At 28.5% G+C, this 23,332-nt stretch overlaps 1 protein-coding gene across 1 annotated transcript in view; it reads left to right on the forward strand.

The window, feature by feature from the left end:
• Positions 1–22,789, forward strand: part of LOC139426089 (uncharacterized) — a 24,913-nt gene extending 2,124 nt beyond the window's left edge. Inside the window, exon 2 of the mRNA XM_071183767.1 lies at positions 22,433–22,789. Within this exon, the coding sequence (XP_071039868.1) occupies positions 22,433–22,789 (357 nt within the window). The remainder of the gene's footprint in view (positions 1–22,432) is intronic.
• Positions 22,790–23,332: the final 543 nt, after the last annotated feature.

The following is a 23,332-nucleotide window of genomic DNA, read 5'->3' on the forward strand; positions in this document are numbered from 1 at the left end:
TTCATTTATAATATATATATATATATATATATATAAATCATTTCATGTGCCACTGCGTTACTATGTAAATTACTAACCATTTTTCACAAGAAGAAAAAATGTATACACCTATAGAAAGTAAGAAAAGTTGTCTGAGAAATTTGAAGCAGTACCAAGACCTAGTTTAAAATCTTGTTATAGTTACAGGCATTATAGATCTAACTCTCCTAGTCTTATGTCACCAGCACCAATATCGTATTTATTTCAAAGCGCTAGCAAGAGTTTTGAAACAATTTTAAATTTTTGTACTAGCTCCGAATCATATCTTCGTATGATTCGAATGATGATTTCAAGATGAAAAAGTTATTCAACCAAAAGAATGTTTTTTTTTTCCTCCTTTAACTAAAATTGCCTGCTATTCTCATACATAATTCAATTTGTTTTGTTAGTATTTTTAATACTCCTTGATTTTTAAAGGAAACATGTATAGCTGATGTTCTCATAAAAAAATGAATAATGCATAAATTCTTTTCGACTACTATTTTAAAAACCAATTCGCAATATTACGCTTTAAATATTCCGCTGAACTTGATACTTCGCCTGGATATGTTCTGTGCGATATTTGTTTGTAGAATCAAATCAATACGAATGCTGTTGTTTTTTTTAATATTTTATATGTAAGTGCCTTATTTAGTGTTGCATTACTAATTTTATACACTTCTGAGTTACATAAGCTCAGAACTAAATATAATCATATCTTTTATAATCAAAACTTCTGACATAACTTCATTATATTTGCACATAGCATGAATTATATGGATTGAGTCTGGTTAATTTTGCTTTATTTACATTTTCCTTTCTGATCTCGATATTTCAAGCTTTATAATGACCAAACTCCACATTTATTAAGTAGTTTTAATAAATAGTACTTAGTTTATTTAGAAAATAATTTTGAGACGGCATCTTGATTTTTATTTTGAAAGAGCTATTATCCTTGTTTAAACGAAAGCATTTGAAATAAATCTCTAACTCTGCCACTGTAAGACATAGTTACTAAACTAAGAAATAAAAGGTATGGAAAAAACCGCAAAAACCACGCGTATTTGTTATTGTCTAGCAGTATTAGACGTGTCAGACATTGAAATGTCCCAATGAGCGTCGTTTTCATGCAGATTAAATTTCTGGCAACCTTCGCGATAAGTGGCATATACTTCATTGATTACTGTTCTTAATTCTTGAAAAGATGTCGTCCACGCACGTTGACTAACAGTAATCGTAAGTAGACGCATTATGCAATGTTAGTGTGAATAGTGTTGGAAAGACCTAATCAGTCGAATATAAATTGGCATGTCCTTCAATTGCTTTACCATGCTTGTGACTTTGAAATTGTTTTACCGAAACATTTCGTGTGCAGTATATTGGCACCCCACAATAAGTCTGGAGGAGCCGCAATGGCTCAGAGGATAAGAGCGTTCACTTTCCAATGAGGTGAACCGGGTTCGAATCCAGCGATGGCTGGTCGGCATGAATTCCGCATCCAACCTGCACCGATCCCACTGCTGACGTGAAATATCCTCAGTGGTAGATGGATCATGGGTTAGAATTCTTTTGCCATCAGACTAACCTTGGGAGGTTCTCGTGGTCTTCCTGTCCATGTAACGAAAATGCGGGTTAGTTCTATGAAAAAGTCCTCCACGACGGCGAGTTTTATCCCGATACTTGATCCAGGAATTCCCTTGTCTTCTGGATTGTTTTTAAAATTACAAGGCTGCGAAGTTTATCATTAGTAGTCGTAAACCTAAGAATTGAGTCTGCTGTCCAACGATGGTTATAAAAGTCTGGTTCAATGGCGACATTAGGTATTTCTGATGATATGACCTGATTACTTTGGCTTGATATGAGTTTTTCAAAAAGCCTAATCAAAATTTGAGCACGTAGCAATTTTATTTTTTACCATTCAATAGAATACATCCAACAGCGTGTCTCTCCAAAAACATGACGTTTCGCAATGAAATCAAGTGAAGATTTTAATTTTTGTTCGAATACACATGCGGTAACAACATGACAATCCTATGATGTTTATCCAGTTAACAAAAGCTCTTTATTTCTACCCACTCAGGATTGCATGTGAATGTAGTAAATAAATCTGGTCACCCATATGTAACAACTTAGGTCATGGCGTCCCGCGAGTGTTCATACATGGGCAGTGAACTTTTCTGTAAATGTAGTCGGCAATATACTCATTTCCCCCAAATGATTAGGATTATCGTTACCTTCTTTAGTTACAGCATGCTTTAAAAGAATGTACTCTGCTAAACGCAATTCGATTTGATTTAATATAATATAGACCTAAGATATTTATAGTTGGATATCTATACCTATAGTTGGATACCAATAGGTAGTTCACGTTTGGTTTCAATTTTCGCATACATATCGACACTATATTCATATCGAAATAGTTATCGACATTTTAAAATAGGATTTTTATTTTTTTGGCGAATCATCAATCTATATGCATAATAAATCATTGCACAAACTTTCTTATTCACTTCCGCAATTGTTTGTGGATTTCTCAACTTTATTGTGAAATAGTATCCGTCCTCCCCTTGTAAAATAAAATTGCTATGCATCATATGATCGTTGCGTTTCTGATACTCTTAGAACGTCACCATTTCTGCGATGTAGAATTATATCACGTGAGGTAAATTTTTCGCCAACCCTAACAATAGCCACCTCATCCAATGTTGGTTTATAGTATTTTCTTTTGTGGTGGCATGGAGGTGTTTTGTGAACTCTAATAACAGATTTGTAATTATCAGAAGACATTTCGTCAGGACAGTTTTTAACAGTCTAATTAACTGATTATGTTAATTGAAACAAATTTTATGCAGACAAACTTTCTCGTTTAGTGCGATTATTTAACTGACAACGTTGATTGACTTGATCATCAGTGTTACCCATGAAATAAATTTGTAGAGATTTGTTATCTGCGTCAGGCAATGGTAGAAGTGATCCGGCACAATGGTAAATTTGTTCTTGAACTTTGTTGTCATGAAATTCTCATGTACGATGTGCGTAGCCCTGAATGAAGTCATTTGGAAACATGAATTATACCGACGTATATTTGCCAAGAAATACTTCGATTGGTTTGTTTGACTTGCTAACAATGTTGATAATGGCTCGGTTGGTGAACTTAAATCTGGTAGTTTTATTTTTCCCCCAAAACAGCAATTGTTCATTTTGAAGTTTAAGAGTTCAACAAACTACCTATAATTTATCCATTTTTCCAATGATGACGCTTAGATGAAGACTATTGTTGGTAGTTTGATCATAGCGAAAGGCAACTTATGTTTCTCTTTTCTATTTTATATTTTTTCTTAAATAAACATCTATCTTCTAAAACTATTTATGATCAATTTTTAAAATTATCCAGCATAATATTACCTTGCGCACATCCATTTCGGGCCCATCCTTGGTAACTAACAAATCAAATCTCAGAATAACAAATCACTTCAGCAGTGCAGTAAGAACGACACTTTAAAACCCTCTTGTTACACTCAATTTGTGTTTTTGTTTTCATCTTTTGGTTTTCATATTTTGTAATCTGGCAATCTTTCTGCGAAAACATTTTTAAATCATTCTTGAAAAACTTTTCGTCCATGTAAGTTGATCTGATTTTGCTACTCACTTTATAGCCCCTTTTAATGTTTTTCTTTTTATTTTATTTACTGTTTTTACATGTTATTTTTACTTTTTGTGATCTATTTTATTTATTGTTATTTTTATAAAAAAAAAAATTTGAGTGCTCCTCACACTATTGTATTAATATATTTTACTTTGGCTTTATTGATACAATATCAGAAAGCACTCTGCTTTGCGGATATAATCGTGTGGGCTGAAGGAAAGATTATCTTTTTTTTTCTTTTCCGGTTTTTTAAATAAAATTTAATATTTTATTATTATTTTTTTAAATATAAATTGTTGTTTGTTATTTTTTTACTTATTATTTCCCCCCCTTTTCATATGTCTATAATTTTTCTTTGTTTTATTCTTCATTTTGAACTTATCTAATGAGTGCTGTTTACTTGTAATGTGAGAACNATTATATATATATATACCGAAGAGCCATGTGAGGGAATTACAGGACCAGTTGGTGAGCACTTGGTTCCAGATATCTCAGACTACCTATCAGCACCTTGTGGAATCAATGCCACGGCGGGAGCCAGCAGTTTTGAGGGCTAAAGGTAGCCCCTACATGTTATTAGCAGGGTGGTCATGGTTCTTCGGTGTATATTAAAACGAATCAGATTATTGTTTCAAAATTAATGGGTTTTTTTATCTAAAAAAATGTATCAATGCTGTAGCATAATTTTTTCCAGAATATAATTTATTGTTATTAACAGGTACATTTGGAAAGATAAGACTTTTCCTTCGATAAAAAAAAATAAATATCCTGGAAATAAAACCAGCCTAAAGAACATATTTAATTTCTTTTAAACTTATGGTTAGAAATTTTGTAAAATTAAGAACTTTAATTTGACGAAAATGTACTTTCAAATCCGTTATTTAAGATTAATAACAATAAGCGCAAACTATGCTTGATTGGTGATTACAAGCAAAATGAATGCTTATTAAATAACCACATGTACTTCAGTTACCTGATATACATAAGATATAATAAAATAAAAAGAATTTTTAATGATTTTAATGTTACTTTCTTTTCAGTTAAAAAAAAATTAAAGTAAAGTATGTTCCAATGATGATTTTCTAATTTTCATAAAAGAAAAACTGTCTCTTTTTTAATTATCATCAACGTAGCGAATGGAATTTCATTAAACTAATCGAAATAGCTGGAACTCATACTTTCAAAATTTCTATAAAAGAATAACAAGAAAAGCAAAAAATGGGAAAATAATTAAATGACTATCTGCAAGTTTAATTAATTTCATGCTGCAAAACGACGAACCAAAATTTTTGGACACATGTTGCCTGGGTAACTGGAGTTAATTGGTTACCATTTACTACTTTAATTTCATATACTCTTCTTAATAAGTGCTTAACAGAATTAATTGAGCAACTTAAGGAATAAACTTTTCTCTGGATATTGAATAATTACAAAGTATATTCTAAAAAGTTAAAGACAAGTCATGCTGCTTTAATGGATATATTTTTTCACATAAATGTATTTTGAAGCTATTAATTTTTGTTTTTAATTAATTCCATAAGTTTGAGTAGAATCCAAATCAATAATTTTTAATAAAAAATTTAGGAAAAAAAAATTCTTATTTTATCCTCTTCATAACTGAAGTATATTTCAAAAAAAAATATTTTATAGTTCCGAATTTCATTTTTAAATAAGATATACAAAATAAGAACAAGATAAGCGAAATATGAATTATATTGCCAATGAGTTGATAATTTTAGGTTCACGCATGTGTACCTCCACGTAAGATTTACACATATGTGTACATGGTAGGTACACATATGTGTATATATGTACACATTTGTTTCTATTTTAAAAATAAAATTGCACCTAAAGCTGGAATAAACATGCATATATTTTATAGTCACTTTAAATACAATAATGAATAGATTTAATAATTATTTAGAAAAAAAATTAAAAAATATGAAGTTTTTTTAAGTACAATGCAACAGTGCATTAATAGCAGTATCAAAACTATTTCAACTCTGCAAACAACGCAGAATGAATACTTATTGTAAAGAATCTAACACTTATACAAAAAATATCTAATTCTTGAAGATAAATTTTCGAAATTATGGAAAGAAACACGGAAAAGTTGATTATTAAGCATATATCAGTACAGTGTGCAAAAAATAAACGGACCATCCGGAATAACTTTTGATCTAAAGGCCGGATCTTTACACTCTTGAACTGAATCTTAATGGTTCAAAAGGTGACCTCAAATATGCTAATTAATTATTGCAAACGATTTTCTAAGCTACGAAATCAGACACAAAAACGTACTTTTTCTGAATAAAATAAAAAAAAACTTAAATTGTGACTTCTACCCAAATAAATAAAATGTTCTGTTATTTGGGTTTGTATCGTAATTTATAATTCGATTCTGTATCTATTGTAATACACAAAAAGCTTATGTGCAAGAAAGTTTCAGTGAGGGTAGAACTATAAATTTTCTTATTGTGTGTTCTTAGAAGCTGAGAAGCGCAGATCCACTTATGTGGACCGAGACAATGAGGAGGGTATGTCACAGATATTGTTTTCTATTTATATGCATGTGTCATATGAATTGAGCAAAAGTATGATAAGGATAATGAACAAAGGAGCTTGCCTGTTTGCCACTCTATATGTATACTTCTTTTAGGAATCTACTACCATTTGTGCTAATTTCTTGAAATTTGAATAGTGGAACCAAGGGGCAATTTTAAATCCAACATAAAATTTTGATTTGTTCGTTTAAAAGATATGACTGAAAAATGAGTTATTCTCATAATATTAGCATTGTGCAATTTTGGAATTTAAACTCGGGATGTTTTTCTTTTCAATTATTAAAATAATTACATAGGTGATAATTTCTACCTTACTTATTTGAAATTTCCATTTTTTCAATTGTATGTCTATTTTTGAAAAAAGGAAGACTAGATCGCCATCTGTGTTGCAAGTTTTGAGAAATCATCACGTAGAAAATCCGTTGTTCTCGAGAGTTATTATGTAATGAAGATGAGCCTTGCTAAGGAAACTTTTAAAATAGGTTTTTTTTTCTCAAAATTAGTTTTCATGGACATAAACCACATTCCATCCTCTTTCTTCTATTTAATCAAATATGAATCAGTTCTTTACACGTTTTTATTAACTCAATAATTATTTATAAATTCTTTAATTTTGATTTTTTTATGTTACGTGTATGCACAAATACCATGAAAATGAAGTGCATAAGAAAGTAACAGTACTGAATTAATGTTTTGAAATTTATTTGATTCTCCGTGATTATTTCGAATTACGTAAATTCGCTAATTCCAGTTTCAATAAAAAAGAAATAATAAGCTAGGTTGTAAAGAGAAATTAAATTATTTGAAAGCAGTTTGAAATAAATTTTAAAGCAGCTTAGTTGTGGTACACTAGCGACAATCGTTAACGACAATGTACACAACGAACAATTTACTTGATTGTGGTGAAACTTAACTGTATCATTGACCACAATCAAAGAAATCGTATTCAATAAGAAATTTAGCTATTTTGTGACGAATTAAATTTTAAATTATTGCTTATTTTAACATAATTATATAACGCTGACAGGCAACGCTAGAAAACTAACAAAAAGAAATTTGAATTATTATAAAGATTATAAACATGAATTTTAGTTCTATACATAATTAGTAGTTTCAAAATTAATAATAATTCATCGATTAATAACGAAATATTTTTTTAGTGCGAAGAAAGAGTATTCATTTGTAACGGATAGTTCAATTTCGTGTAGAGTCTCTAATTGTCTTTATTCAAAGCACCGACACAGGACAAGGATTACATACTTTGAAAACTAACGTTTTCAATTAATTTTACTCATTTTTCAGTTGCATCATAAACATTTTTTAAAGATCTTAAGTTTCCTCTCCTTTTTTTTAAGAAAATATTTTCATTTTTTAAGAGTGAAGGTTCAATTTGTGGAATTTCTTTTGATTTTTGGAATCCTAAACAAAGTTATTGATTTATATGTAATTCGTTGTAACAGAAGATCTTTTTCAAGAAAAATGTTTCAAATCTTCTGCATTTATTATACGTGCTCGTCTAAGATCATCGGTTTTACTTTCTTCTTCGTCCTGAAGTACTCTCTCTGCCAGTTTTTTCTATAGTCGATACTAAGACTTTCATTGAATATTGATGAATTTATACTGATCACCCAAATGCCATTTGTGTTTGGTAAATTTTTAAATTACTACTTTTCATTTACTTTGTCCTCAATCTTTTAAGTAATTAATTTATTAGAGCTTCGATTGCATTTGTTTAGGAAAATCGTTCTATGATGTAATATTTTATAAGGAAATAGTTCATGAGTTTTCGCAAATTTTCTTCTTTTCTGGTAAATTTGAATTGCTCTCCAAACAAATAAATTTTTAGGAAATATATTTCTTCTGTAATCCATAAAGCAAGATGATAATCTCCAGGTAAATAAAAATTTATGCCGCGTGGTAAAATTTTTCCAGGAAAGTAGCTATATTTAAAAAAGCTCTATTAGCTTAAAGACAGTACTAAAAAAAGTCAGATATTTAATATTGGATTTCTCAGAAACTATTCAACTGAATTCGCTCAAACTTTACATTTTACAATAGACACAATTGCAATCTTTAAAATGATGTAAAAATTTGTATGCACTGCAATTCAAAATTTATTTGACTATAATAAAATAAAATAATAAAAAATAATAAATAATTAATAAAAGCTATTTTTGCTGCAATTATCTTTGGATAAACGAATTTTGTAATTGTGAGAAAAAATTTAATTTCGCTGCAAAGGTTTTCGAGATATAAGGAAATATGTAAAGGTAAAGTTAACGTTAAGGACTAGAAAATTTGGACCTCTCTCCCTACCAAACTATTGGGACCTGCGGCAACCCCCTACATCTCGGGAAGTCATAAATCCGGATTCGTCAAGAAAGGGGTATGTTTATTCAGAAAAAGTATATTTTTGTGTCAGGCTTCGTAACTCCAAATATTATCTGCACCAATTAATTAGTATATACGAGGCCTCCCCTTCAAACCAAGTCGACTCCTTATATGTAAAAATCCAATTATTAACTCAAAAGTTATTCATTTTTTTACACAGTAAATTTAAAAGAAATCTGAATAGTTTCATGCCTTAAATAACTTTGTCAAATAAAAATATACATCTTGAAGATATTTCCTAACTGGGAAAAAAGAATTTTTAAAACTAGAATATGCTAACATTCACAGCGTTTCTGGTTCCATGGTAGCACCAAAAATATCACTAATTTTTATCGAAGCGCTGTGGTAATGATGTGAATAAAATTATCAATAAAACATGGTTTTATAATACGGGATAAAATTTGGTAAATATGGTGAAATTTGATAATTTTATCACGATACCTTTGAGTATAGCATGAAAACTATATTGTTAAATTAACTTTTCGGTTTAGCATTTTTTTCTTGTGTAGTAATAATAACTATAATTTCAAAATCAGATTTTCCTGTAAACCGTTATTATGTGAACGGAAAAATTTCCAAATGACGGGTTTTAATACAATATATTCAGGTTATAAACCAGAATTATGGTTCTATTTTACCAGAAATGTCATTGTCATATAGTTAGGTAATTTTACCAGATTTTTTTCCTTCGTGTTTAAACAATTTTAAATATACAAACGAGAATGTAGCATTAATCTGATTCAAATTACGGAGGCGCTTTTTTAAACTTTAAAGGCAAGTTTACAAGATATGTATTAAAGCTGTGCAAATGGTAACCATAGTTACATTCTACGAAATTCTGTTGAATATTTCATTATTCTCTAGTACACCTAATACTGTTTTGATCGAACTCCCAGTGTAAAAGCTATTAAGATACCTATCTAAACAATTGGCTCTAAACTTCCTTTTGTGTATTTTTAGTAGTGTATTTTTTTTATTTTATTTTCCTTAATGTCGTTAAAAACATTTTTCATTAAGAACAATGACTAAGAGCAAAAATAATAACCTGTGAAAATCGATGCGCAAAATACTTTTTACAAGTGATAGATAAGTTCCTTTCATTAAAAATGGCAGTTTACTACTAAATAAGCTATTTGGAAGGCATGTTTGCTTAAGTATATTATTCTTCTCAAAGATTGTAAGACTAACTTCTAAATTAAATTTATCTTCTTAAGAAGAAAAAAAAGGCTTTTTATCATTGTGTTTTTATTTTATGAAATACTGATTCGAGTGAAAATTTTAATGATGAAAAACAGGTAGTTCCGTTGAATAATCGTAAAAAAATGCGAGGTTTGAAGATATGAGATATGGAAGTTTTTATTCTTCCGAAAAATAAAAGTGTATTTTACATAATAAAAAATATCATTACAATACTGCCGCTTATTCAATGTATTAAAAAGGAACCTATTTAAATTTTCATATTTATAGTTAAAAAAATCCTTGTTCTCGCTTTCTTATAGTGATCAAAATTAGCACAACGGTCACTATAGGAAGATAAAAATATCAGACGTTGTAGAGTTAAATCATGAAAAAAGTTCACACACTTCCTCCTACAGTTTTTATAAATAAATAAATAAATTCCATTTAAAATTTTTAGCTCATTTTTCTGATTTATATCCTTCATTTTTTGATATTTTAGGCCGACTTGGGTTTGACGAATATCCTTATTTGCAGAGTTAATTACCTCGATCTCCACATTTTCGTTATAAAAGAGTTTGATTCTATTATTTTTAATTTTATGAGATAACACAATTAATGAGAGAACACCGTTTCCAAAAACACCCATATGCGATAGTTTTTCTTAAACATCATAAAACTGTTACAGACATCTATGATGTGAAAAAGGCTTTTTGTTAGAACACTATAAAACGTATTTTTTTTTAGAATTAAAAGTATTATCTTAAAAGTAAAAAGTTAAAAAAAAGGAGAAAAACAAATTTCGAAATATCAATTTAACTACCATTTATATAATTAAAACCGCTGTTTCAATTCGCAATTCGCTATTAAAGTGTAGCTTTTAACACTTAACTGGACAATTTTATTGAAGTAGTGGCATATTGAAATTCATGTAAGATTAGCACTAATCCAAAAAAGGACATTAAATTAGCCTATTTAATAAAGTTAATTTCAATTTTAACACCATTTGTTTGGTGGTAAGAATGCTTACTTAATGATTTTTACTTATATATTTAGCAAATTTTGTAAATACTTCAAATTGCAAAAGAAAACGTACATTTGAACTTTATATTTATACATAACTTATAAGACAATCTTATTTAGTTCATTTTATTTCATAACGGGCGTTGAGCAGCCAACCCGATTCTGAGTTCACGAGCATTAATGTTCAACTTCGTACGTAGCCACAAAAATATGAACCCAATCCAGAAGATAAGTGAACTCCTGGATCAAGTATTAGGACGAACTAGCCTTCATGGAAGACTTTTTGATGGAACTAACCCGCATTTGAGCTACATGAAGAGGAAGATAATGAATACCTTCTACTGTTAACTGGACATCAAGGGGATTCCAACTCATGATCAGTCTACAACTGAGATATTTTATGCCAACACTATGGATGGTGACAACCGAAAACAGTGGGGGACAACCGGATGGAGGGGGTGATTGAAATTACTAACGGATGTCAGTACAAATTAAAAAGCTGTAAAATAATTATATGCGTCATAAAGCCTTAAAAATTCAAGGTAATTATATTAAACGTAGCCTCAAAAAAGACTGAGACAAACATAGTTAGACAGAGGAAACAAATATGATCAAAACTGCCGGAACAATGGTAAAAAAAAAACTTATTTTTGGCCCTACAAGAACACAAAAAATATCGAAAATTTTTAATGATTTCAACAAAATTAATAATAAAATATGGTTTAATAATTTGGTAAATATGTTGAAATTTAGTAATTTTATCACCATACCTTGGAGCATGGCAGAAAAACCATGGTTAATTTAACATTAATTGAATTTCATTTTCAGTTTGGTATTTTTTTACAAAGGGGATAAGAACTAAAATTTTAAAAACAAGAATTTGAAGTTAAACCATTACCATATGAATGGAAAAAGTATCAAATGAATGGTTTAAATATTGGACAACTAGGTTTTATTAACTAGAATTATGTTTTTTTTTCAGCCCGAAATGTCATTACCATAAAGCATGGTAATTTTATCAGAATTTTTTCTCCTTGTACGATTTTAAGTATTATATTATTTCTTTATAACAATTATCACATCATCGTTCTTATAATTTTAATTTAATGGTGTTTAAATTAAGTGTTTTTATTAAAAAGCTAACTCGTAAAAATATAATAGCCTTTGTTAAATATAAGGATGGTTTATATTTAGTTTTTTGTCGTATGTATTTTCTGCCAAATCTTATTTAGAAAAGGTATTTTAAATGTATAATAATGCATAATCTTCATAATATTTATATATGCTAATATTTCAATATCTTTCGCATTAATAATTTTATTAATTAGTTTAGATAAATTGATAATCATGCAGTTTTTTCAGTAATATGTATTTAGCCTGTAATTATATTTCATATGGAATTACATTTCATAATGAAACCTAATTATATTGTATTAAATTATTGAAACAGAATTACAAAGCATGTTGTCTATATCAAAGTTTGAAACGAAGTTCATTAAAAATACAAAGAACTAGTATATTTAAGCTAAATATTTCAATGTATTAATATTTATTCACTAATATTTCTTTAAAACCACTACTCGGCATTTCATGAATATTCTATGATTTTAAATGTAGTCGCTGATGAGGAAAATCTGGCAATTCAATGTACTGATCTTTAATTCTTTTCCTTTGGGAAATTATTTCTCATCATTAAATGACATTTCAAAACTTTTCCAACTTTCGAGGTTAGATAACGAAGCGCTATAAGTATTCAAACTCTTCCGACCTTTTCAAACAATTAACAATTGAATATAGTTCTTCATGCTACTTCAACAGAAAGTATTCATTCTGTAGATTCCGATTATTTAGAAAGATAAATTACTTTGGCAAAGAAACTTTATTTAAACTTACATAGAATCGCTGATTTAATAAATATTTTTGGGGTCATTAATTTTAATATATAATACTGCTGACGTTTAACCAAAATTTGTCTTGAATTAATTAGCGAATTCCATTAATACCCGTTAATTATGTAAATTGATTTGGATGACGAATGTTGCCCATTATTTTGTCACTAAGTGTAAATTTCAAATAATCAGCAAAAAATATCTCAAAAGCTATGAAATGTAAAAAAGCAAGAGACGGAAGTATGCTTTACACTCCAAGAACTGCTGTTTAATAACTCTCAGAATTTGGTATTAAAGTACCCAAAAAAATATGTAAAGGAACACTTTTTTTCAATTTATGATAAAATCGAGTGTTCTTAACACTACAAAAAGTGCAGTTGATTTTAAACACCAATAAATGAGAAGGCTGATACTCAAGTGCATTCACACCATTTGGGAATAATTTTCACTTCCGTAAACACCAATTTTGGTTTACTTTTGATTTTGGCAGTTGATTGTTTACAATCGCGTAAAAAAATGGGGATGAGTTATTTTGATTTTTTGTACGCTGGTTTTGCCATAAAAAATGTACGCGTGTGTTTAGTTACATAATTAACTACCATTAACATCTACAAGATAGTGCCGTCTGTGAAGAAAATTAACTGACGCTCAGACCTATATTTTTCTTGAACCGGTATGATATGCACTTTGAAAAGGTTTCTTTATAGTTTTTCAATTGAGGAGCGTCATATGTTGATACAATCTGGTACCAAATTTGAAATTGGACAAATGTAAATATACCCAGTTTTCTGAGCAAAACCCAGAAAACAGACTTTTCAATTCTTCTTTCTTTTTTTCATAATTTTCTTAAGTCACTGCGGCTATTTTTATGATACTTGGGTACATTCTTTTTTTATGGATAGAATATTGGAAATATTTTATTATAAAAGACTAATTATTTTTTCTTTTAAAATAAAAGTGGATACCTGAAGAAGCAAAATCAAATAGTGTACATCTATTTTTTTTTAAATTTTACAAAAAATGTAGCATATAGTATTATTGATAAAAATTATTAAATTTTAAAATTCTTAAATTGTATTAAAAATATAAACAAAGAAATTCCAATACAGATTTATAATAAGCATACTTCTATATATGGGGTGTTTTTTAAATGCAAGCAAGAAGTTAATAAAATCTCAGACAATTGGTTCAGTCTATAAAAATAATAATTAATTAATTAATGCCATAAAAATTACTTTAAAATCACTCTTATCAGAGAATTTAATACGTTTGTCAATTTATTTTAATTAGTAGATAATAAAAATATATCTATAATTCATATATACATTGAAACTGGTGTATGAAGTTTTTAATCCATTGATTTATATGCAAACCAGTTACATTAATTAGCTATTTTTTATTATTAATTAGCTACTAGTTTCGAATCGGATCTGCAATTGATTTCAATATGCCGATTCTACTATTTGAATCCAAATAAACGACTATGGGAATTAAGGATTTAAATCTGATTGCTGTAATCATTTGATTTGATTATATTGGCTTGAATCAGTTGATTGATTATTGAAATCGCAGTGTATTCTAATCAGATGATTTAAATACTTTGTTTTCATACAACGTTTAAAAATAACATTGGCATTGGGTGGAATTATCAAATTTAAATAAATAGTATGGGTGACTTTTTATTTAAAACAACAAGAATTTTGCTTTTGTTAGGAGAGTTTAAATTGAAACTGAACCAAAATTTCATTAGTGTTTTGTAATGACAGTTATTAGTACACATTTTTAGACTCCCCGTAGAAAATATAGTGACCAAGAATACTGCCTAATTAGTATGGACCCAGATGTATACTTAAGTCACTAAAAGGGCAAAATAATGTGATGAAATACTATCATTTAGTGCTAAGAGAGGAGAGACTAAAAGTATCAAAACCTGTTTGAAATAGTGAGGAGTTGAAAAAAAGGTTACCAGAAACACTTCTAAGTTTTATCAAGCAATCCAACTGGTTTTGATCTTTTTCTTCCAGCCTGACTAACTTTTAATTTAACAGATTTCATTAAGGCTTATATTCTTCGTTTAAGTATTAATTTCGATCTTTAATGTGTAACTGCATATTTTTTGTCGTAATATTTTATGAGGACTCTTCTAAAAATATATGTTTATTGCTGTTTTTACGGAATACTCTGATTTTTTGTGACAATTTTATATTAAGCGTAATATTGATGGAAAATTATGAATAAAATTTAAAAGTTTTGGTAAAATAACCGTACTGTATGGTAATTATATTTCTGGTAAAATAAACCATGATACGAAAAAAAAATGCCAAAAAAATGCAAAAATTATAAAAGTAAAATTAACCAACTAAATGGTTTTAATGTCAAATTCTAAATTATCAAATTTTACAAATTTTACCACTTTTACTAAGTTTTATCACATACTAAAAGATTATATTTGATTCTTTCTTTAAGGAAAATCATTACCAAATCACTTCGGAAAAAATTACTGAACTTTTCAGTATTCCCGTAGAGTCAGAAATATGTTAAATTGAACCATATTCTGGTAGTTTCTTGGCCATACTTTAAACTTTCAAAAAAAAAATTAAGTGGTACTTTGAATTTACTAATGCAAACAAAATATTTTTTTATGTTTGATTGTGAAACAGTTTTGTTAATTTTTGAAGCAAAAATAACATTAACTTCTCATGGTAAAACTTAATGCACACTATTCAAAACTGTAGGAAACTTTGTTAAAAATATTATTTGTATTTATGTAAAATAATGCTTTAAATATTAAAGTAATCTTAACCATTTTTCATGCAAAGTCACAGAAAAAAAAGAAGAAATTCGCAAGTTGAACAAACCAGAAGAATAAATAAAGAAAAGCAATGAAAAAAAAGGAAAAATGTGAGAACTGAAGCTGACGTCACCAGGGGGTACCAGCCCCTGAAGACATAAATGCAAAACCTTTTCTATCAAGAGAGCACGACAAATGTCTAAGTTGCTCTCTCTGCACCCCAAAGATTTTGCCAAAGTCCAGGTAGAGGAAAATTATAATACAAATTACAAAATCCAAATAAAAAATTATAATACCTGAACTAACACAAAAGAATATAATGTTCAAAAACTTACTCGAAAATAATAAATCCCAAAACCAAAATACACGACAGACTACAAAGCCTCAACTAAATTGAAATTAACGAAGAAACAACGCCCCCTAATTTAATGTGCAGGAGAAAGAAAAAAGAAAAGAAAAGGAGCAAGAAAGCAGTTGCCATCATTAATAGAAATGCTTAACCGGGGCAACTCGGCCAAGACTTGATCATGCCCTATTAAAAGAAAACGAAACTTATAATTTTTAATCATTTTTTTAATTTTAAATTCAGTATTACAGAAATTTAAAAAAAACCATTATTTTCCAATTTTTTTTTAAAAAATTACTTGTTGCCTCTTGGAAGTTCTTAACATTATTGCAAATTTTATTATTTCTAAACAATTGTGAAAAAACAAAATTTTTGAAAATTTTACTGCACAAATTAGTATTAAAATTACAGAAACAAATAATCTTAAACTTAAAAGCCTTCCTTTTATTATAAACACTAATTTTAATTTGTTTATTTACAATATCAATTTTAAAATCTAAATATTCAACATTTAAGCAATTATTATTAGTCTTCTTCAAAGCCCAAATCCTTAAGATAAATATTAAAAATAAAATCATAATTATCACAATTAAATAAAATCGAATCATCAATATATCTAAAAGCTTTAAATCATTAAACAAATATTTAGCTTCAAGCAAATGTAAAAAAAAAAAAAACATTAGCAAAAGCGCCAGAAAAAGAATTACCTTGTGGAATCCCTATATTTTGTTTATAAAAATCAAGGCCATTAAAAAGAACATTTTCAAAAAGACAAACAACAAATATCTATCCAATAAGATTTATCAATATTTTCATTAAATAAATATTTATCATAAATGACACTGCATATATCAAGTACTTGAGTATGAGGTATACTGGTATAAAGATTTTCAAAGTCATATGTATTAATAATAAAAACCACATTTTTATCAATGAAATTCAAAACATCAACGTTACTATTAATAACAATATTTTTCGCATCTTTAATTTTAAGCAAAATAATTTAAGAGTAAAGAACTTTTTACTAATGCTAGAATTATGACAGTTAGTACCACAATCTGAAATTTGCTGGATTTTTATGAAATTTAACAATTCGAAAGAAATAAGGAAAAGTAATTCTATTCAATTTAAATTTTAATTTTTTACTAAAAGCAATAATCCTTTTTCCAATAACATTTTTCTCTTCTCTTAATTTAAAATAAGTATTATTAGCAGTATATTCCTTAATAATTAATTTTTTAAAAAAATATTTACACATAATACAGAAAATATTAGATGCTTTATCAACAACTGTAATAGTAAACTTATTCTTAAGTATTTTAATTTTTTCTTAAAGAAATCATAATCAATAACGGTAATACTAGGATAAAAGCAAAATTTGGAATTAAATAAATAATATTTAACTTTTTCCACAATCTTTGTATTCCATTCTGTAAAACCTTCAATGGACCAATGATATTTCCTAGAAATTTTAGCAATAAAAAAAATCAAGATCTCTTATAACCGATAAAATAATCATCATTTTTCATTTTATAACTTGTTCTGAATTTTGAACCTCTACTCAAAATACTAATCAAATCTTCATCTCGAGCAATCTCTAAATTTCCGGTAATAATCTTCATCAATATATTGAGAAAATTCGCGTTTATTACAATAACAATCAGACGATGAAATATAATTTAAATTCCGACTTAAAAATTATAATTACGAACTTTTTTTCTAATTTATTGGAAAAGGTTTTGCATTAATGACTTCCGGGGCTGGTACCCCCTGACGATGTCAGCTTCGTTTGCCATATTTTTCATTTTTTCATTGTTTTTCCTTATTTGTTCTTTTGGTTTCAATTTCCTTTTGGAATTTCTGCAGCATAGCGCGTTTTCCACTGGAAGTGTAGCTTTTAATTGCTTTAATAATTTTGATTTTTTGTTCAAGTGGAACAAAATTATAGGGAAATTAATAAATTTTAATTAGGTTTCTCATACAATCGATTAACCATTCATAAGCCTATTATGGTTCAAATTAATATCCAGTAATTGTGGCTGCAAATTTAAACTATATTATAGTTCAATACATTTTTTGTCTTTTAGTTAAAAGAAATAATTCTATGAAAAATTTCAATCGGTTTTAAAAGGGAATTTATAATTCTATTTTTTAATCAACAATTAATTAATTTAAACTTCAACTCTGTTCCCTGATACGCATAGATAAATTTTAATCCAATTTTTTCCCCTTTTATGAAATTGTTTTTCGATAAATAGACTGTTAGAAATTTTGGAGTGAGAAGAGTGACATCGTGCAGATTTTTTGCAATCATAATGCACTACTACACTATTAAAAAGTTTTTGTAAAAAATGGTTAAGTATCAATTTATTTAATTGCTATTTTACCTCATTCAAACAAAACAGTCAAATAATCATAAATAAGATGGTATTCAAACTATTAATTGTGAGAAAATTCGTTTATTAACTGCTTTCACCTAATACGGTAAAACAACCAGAATTTAATAGCACCAACTAGGCCTACATAATGAAGCCACATTGTTCTAGTGGTGTTTATTATAGCCTAGAGGGCTTATCTGTCAAACTCATGACCGACAGAGAGCGGGTTCTAGTCCCAGTTTTGCCACCACAATTTTTCCTCCATTCCCTTTAACACACGAAGAGAGTACGATACTCTTATTCACTGAACGAATAGAATATGATAAACTCATTCACGCATAGAAAACAGCATTATAAAGTTGCTAAACTATATCTTCAATATCCAGTTAAAATTATTTTTTACGATTTTGAAACTATACTAGTTGTAAGTGGTTAAAAAACCGTATAGTTTTCTATTCATGGCTTTTCAACCATAATAGTTGCAATTAATTTCAAAACTATGAATGTGAAAAATTTCTTTACATTTAATTGGATGGACAGACTGCTGCCGATTATTTTACCATAATTTTATAATAAAAATTCTAACAGAGTTGTATCGAACAAAATAAACATCTTAAACTTGGTTACATGACATTATGGTTTGAATTGAAATATGGTTTAATTAAACATCTCATTAAAGTTATATCACATTTGGTCTATATTGTGGTTCATTTCCAAATTAACCTTTTTAATAGTGCAAATTTAGGTATTATAATTTAAAGCCATTTTTTTAATTTTTTAAAATAAATTATTTTTTTAGTGTTTAATTCAAAGTCATCAAATATATATCAGATTAGTCAAAAGAACTCTTATGTATTTTCTGAAATAAAGAAATACAAGCTTCGATTAAATTTATACCCTCAAGTTAAAAACAAAAGATGAATAAAGTTTTTTTTAAATGTTAAATGAAGCAAAAAGTCGAATATTCCGTCAAAGAAGACATAGTTTTTTAAACATTGCCTGAGGAATAACAGTTTCCCATCTTCTACTATTATTATAAAATGCATCATTTGGAGAAAATAACGATTCTTTAAAAAAATAACTTAGGAGTGAAAGGCAGATATGTATATTTTAAGTACTTTTAACCGTATTTGCTTTTCAAACAAACAAACTTACGTAAGCAATATCACAGTTTCTTTAAATAAAGTTTAGTATTTTATATTTTTATCTCTATAAAAAATTTAGAACAATATTTCTGAAGATCATATTATATTCATTTTGGAAGAATATTTATGTATTTACATTAGATAATTGTTTTTCATGCAGTTAATATTTATTATTGTTCATTATAGATGAGAGAGCGAGAGAGAAATAGACAAAATAGACAGATAGTTAAAATATTTTGAACAATTTTTTGAAAAATCCATATTTTTCGTATTTAAAATGCAAATTAAACCACGCCTTAAAAACACTTTTAAATTTCTTTCACACATAAATCTAAAACTAAAAATTATCTGAATAAATTGTAAATGAAAAATTATAAAATTCAGGAACTTAAAATTTTGCTAGAACTCAGAATTCGTCTTCAAGATATTTTGGTCTCGGATGCAGTTTTCATAAAACATTCCTCATACTTTCTCATTTATTTCGGGTGTATTCCATTTTTTTGCATGTCGTCAAATTATAGAGCTCTAATAGAGGTAGAGCAAGCATGCAGGTAAGTCTGAAAGAGGTAGGTAGGCAAGCGTATAAGGCCCTTTTTTATTAACTTTTCTGCACAAGTAAAGGCAGCATAATGAATCACTATATTGTATATCAAAGTGAAGCAATTGGCCTCGATCTCCAGTCGAGTAGTTTTATTCTGAAGAAAAAGAAACATCCTGCTTTCCTATATATCTTTCTACTATCTATCTATTATTATCCTATTTTTCTACTTTTATTACGAATATATGGCTAAACAATTTGTCTTTGAGCTACTTGTAATAATAAATAAAATAAACTACTGGACTTCACCCCATGTTGGCTGACGACATCCATCCCCAACTTTGTAAACTTTGTTTACTTGCATTAAACAAATGATTTCTAGCGTAAATCTTAATCAATTATTAAAATTTTTTTAATACTAATTTCTTTTTAAAAACATAATAAATTATTGATATAAAAATATTAAATTGAAGTAAATACATGTAATGGAAAAACTTGCAGAAATAAAACACTAATTATACTAACGATCCACAAATTTGTTAAAAACGCAGTTATAAATTTCAGAATTTTGAGTCACTTATACTCATTTTTCAATGAATAACAATAGAAAATGCATAAACCTGCATAAGTATAATTGAACCTTAATATGGAACATTTTATTTCTTTACTAACCTCTCAATTCTTCCCAACTTATTGCTCAGTTTGTTTCAGCTTTTGGTTATTCATGAAAAAGGAATTTTTATTCAGAAATTTGTAAGCTTGAACGTTTACTCTTTCACGCTAATGATAGGACACATGCTTGATACTTCAATTCTTTGTTGCAACGCGAAAAAGAAATGAGGATTTTCTTTACAACAGTAGAATAAATAAGTATTTCAAAAATTGAGAAAAATTTAAAAATAATTAAAATATTACGTTAAGACATATTCTTATTTGATATACTCGTTGATATTTGATATCGTTAAGACATGTATTTAATTTATATCTGGATATTCAATGGTGCTTTACCTTTTTTACTCATGGGTATCCTGCCATTTTTTAAACAAAACAGTTCATAGTTGATGGAATATCTTTGAGAAAACATAAATGAAAATTAATTGTTCATATGCAGTTCATTGCTATCAGCAGGTATTAAAAATTAACTCGATTAAAAATGTATTTAAAATTTATCTATTATAATAATAATTTAATACCTTAATAATTTAAAATTCATCAAAATTAAATCAATGAAAAGAAATAGGAGAATGTCGATATTTTTAATTTCTAGCTTTCATAAGGGATTGAATATTTCTCCTTTACAGTATATTTCCTTAATATATTTTTTATACATTTTCAAATTTGCAGTCAAATTTTAGTAAATACTAGGAGGCTCCGCTCCCTTCTCGCTAACGCTCGCCAACCCCTGAGAATTGCTACGCAATCCTATGTGGTTCACGCCGTGAACCATGGCTCGCTGCGCTCGCTTGCCAATGAACACAATGTTCCAGCACAAAGACATAGTATATTATCATCAAAGACATAGTATTTTATCATCAAAGACATAGTATTGTACTTATGTAGAAGAATTCTACCAATGTTCTTATTGGCTTTTAAAAAAGTATATTAGCTATTTAGATTGTACATGGTGAAAAAATCAAAACATTAGCTAAATAAGAAACATATTAGCAAAATAAATTATCAAATATTGCTTCACTAATATTCTGCATTTTAAAGCGTGAAAATTCAATGCATAAATAAACGCGAAATATAAAAAAATTCAATGCATTCAATACAAACACTTAAACGTTTTTTAGACGTTTAGGTAGCTCCCAGTAGAAAAATATCAATTCAACAGCGGCCTTTTAAAGCATTCTCACTTCAATTAATTAATTAATTCCTAATTGAGTTTAAATTAAATATTATCATGTTTTTAGGGCATGAATCTGAATTGAACAACCTGATAATGCTCACTCTGGTTATTGTTTTCGTTTTTGAAAGCGCTATATGTTGAGCCACCTCATATGACATTTGCCATGTGACATTTTTGCAGCAATCATTGGTCGATTTTCTAACGTTGCCATTCGGGGAGTTGCAATGAGGCATTTTTTTTTGGTGCCGTGTAAGAGAAATATATATATAGTTTAATAATTCAAATAATACTATTCAGAAAAGGAAAATTCAAAACTATTTCTGAATCTAATGAATCATTATTGAGCAAAAGAGGAATAAATACATTTAAATATGTCTGATTGCCGGAGAAAATTTAAAAGAAGTAAAATGAGGTTCTCTCCTTTCCTAAAAGTCAAATTTTGAGAACGGTTTTGCTTCCTCCACCTTTAAGAAATAATTTGTGACAATAAAATTTATACAATTTAGAAAATACATATACACCGAAGAGCCATTACATTATGACCACTCTCCATCTATAACAATGGGTTCACCCAGGTTTTCAAGATTTCTTGCCCAGGAACAATGCTTTCGTGGGGCACATTAGGACCCATAATCCTCATAGAACAATCCCTGACGTCTGTAAGCTACTTGAACATAGTTGCAGACCAGGTTCACCCATTCATGGCAACAGCTTCTCTTGGGGAATGGTGGTTACCAACAGGATACTGCACCATGTCATAAGGGTCGAATCGTCGAGGAACATTCCAGTGACTTTCAAGTCATGTCTTGGCCCCCGAATTCATCTGACCTTAATCCAATAGAGCATTTGTGGTCGTACTTGGAAAACCAAATTCGTGCTGCCACGCTACCCCCTCGCAATGTGAGGGAATTGCTGGACCAGTTGGTGAGCGCTAGGTACCAGAAACCTCAGACTACCTATCAGCACCTTGTGGAATCAATGCCACGGCGGGTGCTAGCAGTTTTGAGGGCTAAAGGTGGTCCTACATGTTATTAGCTGGGTGGTCATATTTTAGTGACTCTTCGGTGTATACTAGCGTAATACAGCTTATTCGTGCTGGGTGATAAAGAAAAAATAACCAATATGTAAATACTGAAAAAATCTAAAAATCATACACAAAACTAAAATGCACATAACAACACAAAAAGGCTCAATTTTTTCCAATTTCTTTTATTTAATATTATATTTTGTCCTTCCTGGTTGCTTTATGTTATTAGATTAAGTAAAACACGATTTTAGTAGTTCATCCTAAAATAAAGATTGACTGTATATCAGTATAATCTGGCAGGATACAGTTGCTAAAGGTGCACTCATGATAATGAAAATTAACTACATTCAAGTAATAATCTCCACTATTTATTCCATGCGAATGAATTTACAAAACTATTTCGACGGTATCTATAATAAAAATGCAGAGTATTTATACAGTTTAGGAAGTAAGCAGATACCTAATGTATTAATATAATACATTATACTTACATTAGTATATTTGGTACCTATTTGATCCCTTAATGATCGGTTAATTTTCAAGAAAACTGT

The sequence above is a fragment of the Parasteatoda tepidariorum genome, chromosome 7, assembly GCF_043381705.1.
Source record: "Parasteatoda tepidariorum isolate YZ-2023 chromosome 7, CAS_Ptep_4.0, whole genome shotgun sequence".
Lineage (NCBI taxonomy): Eukaryota > Metazoa > Arthropoda > Arachnida > Araneae > Theridiidae > Parasteatoda > Parasteatoda tepidariorum.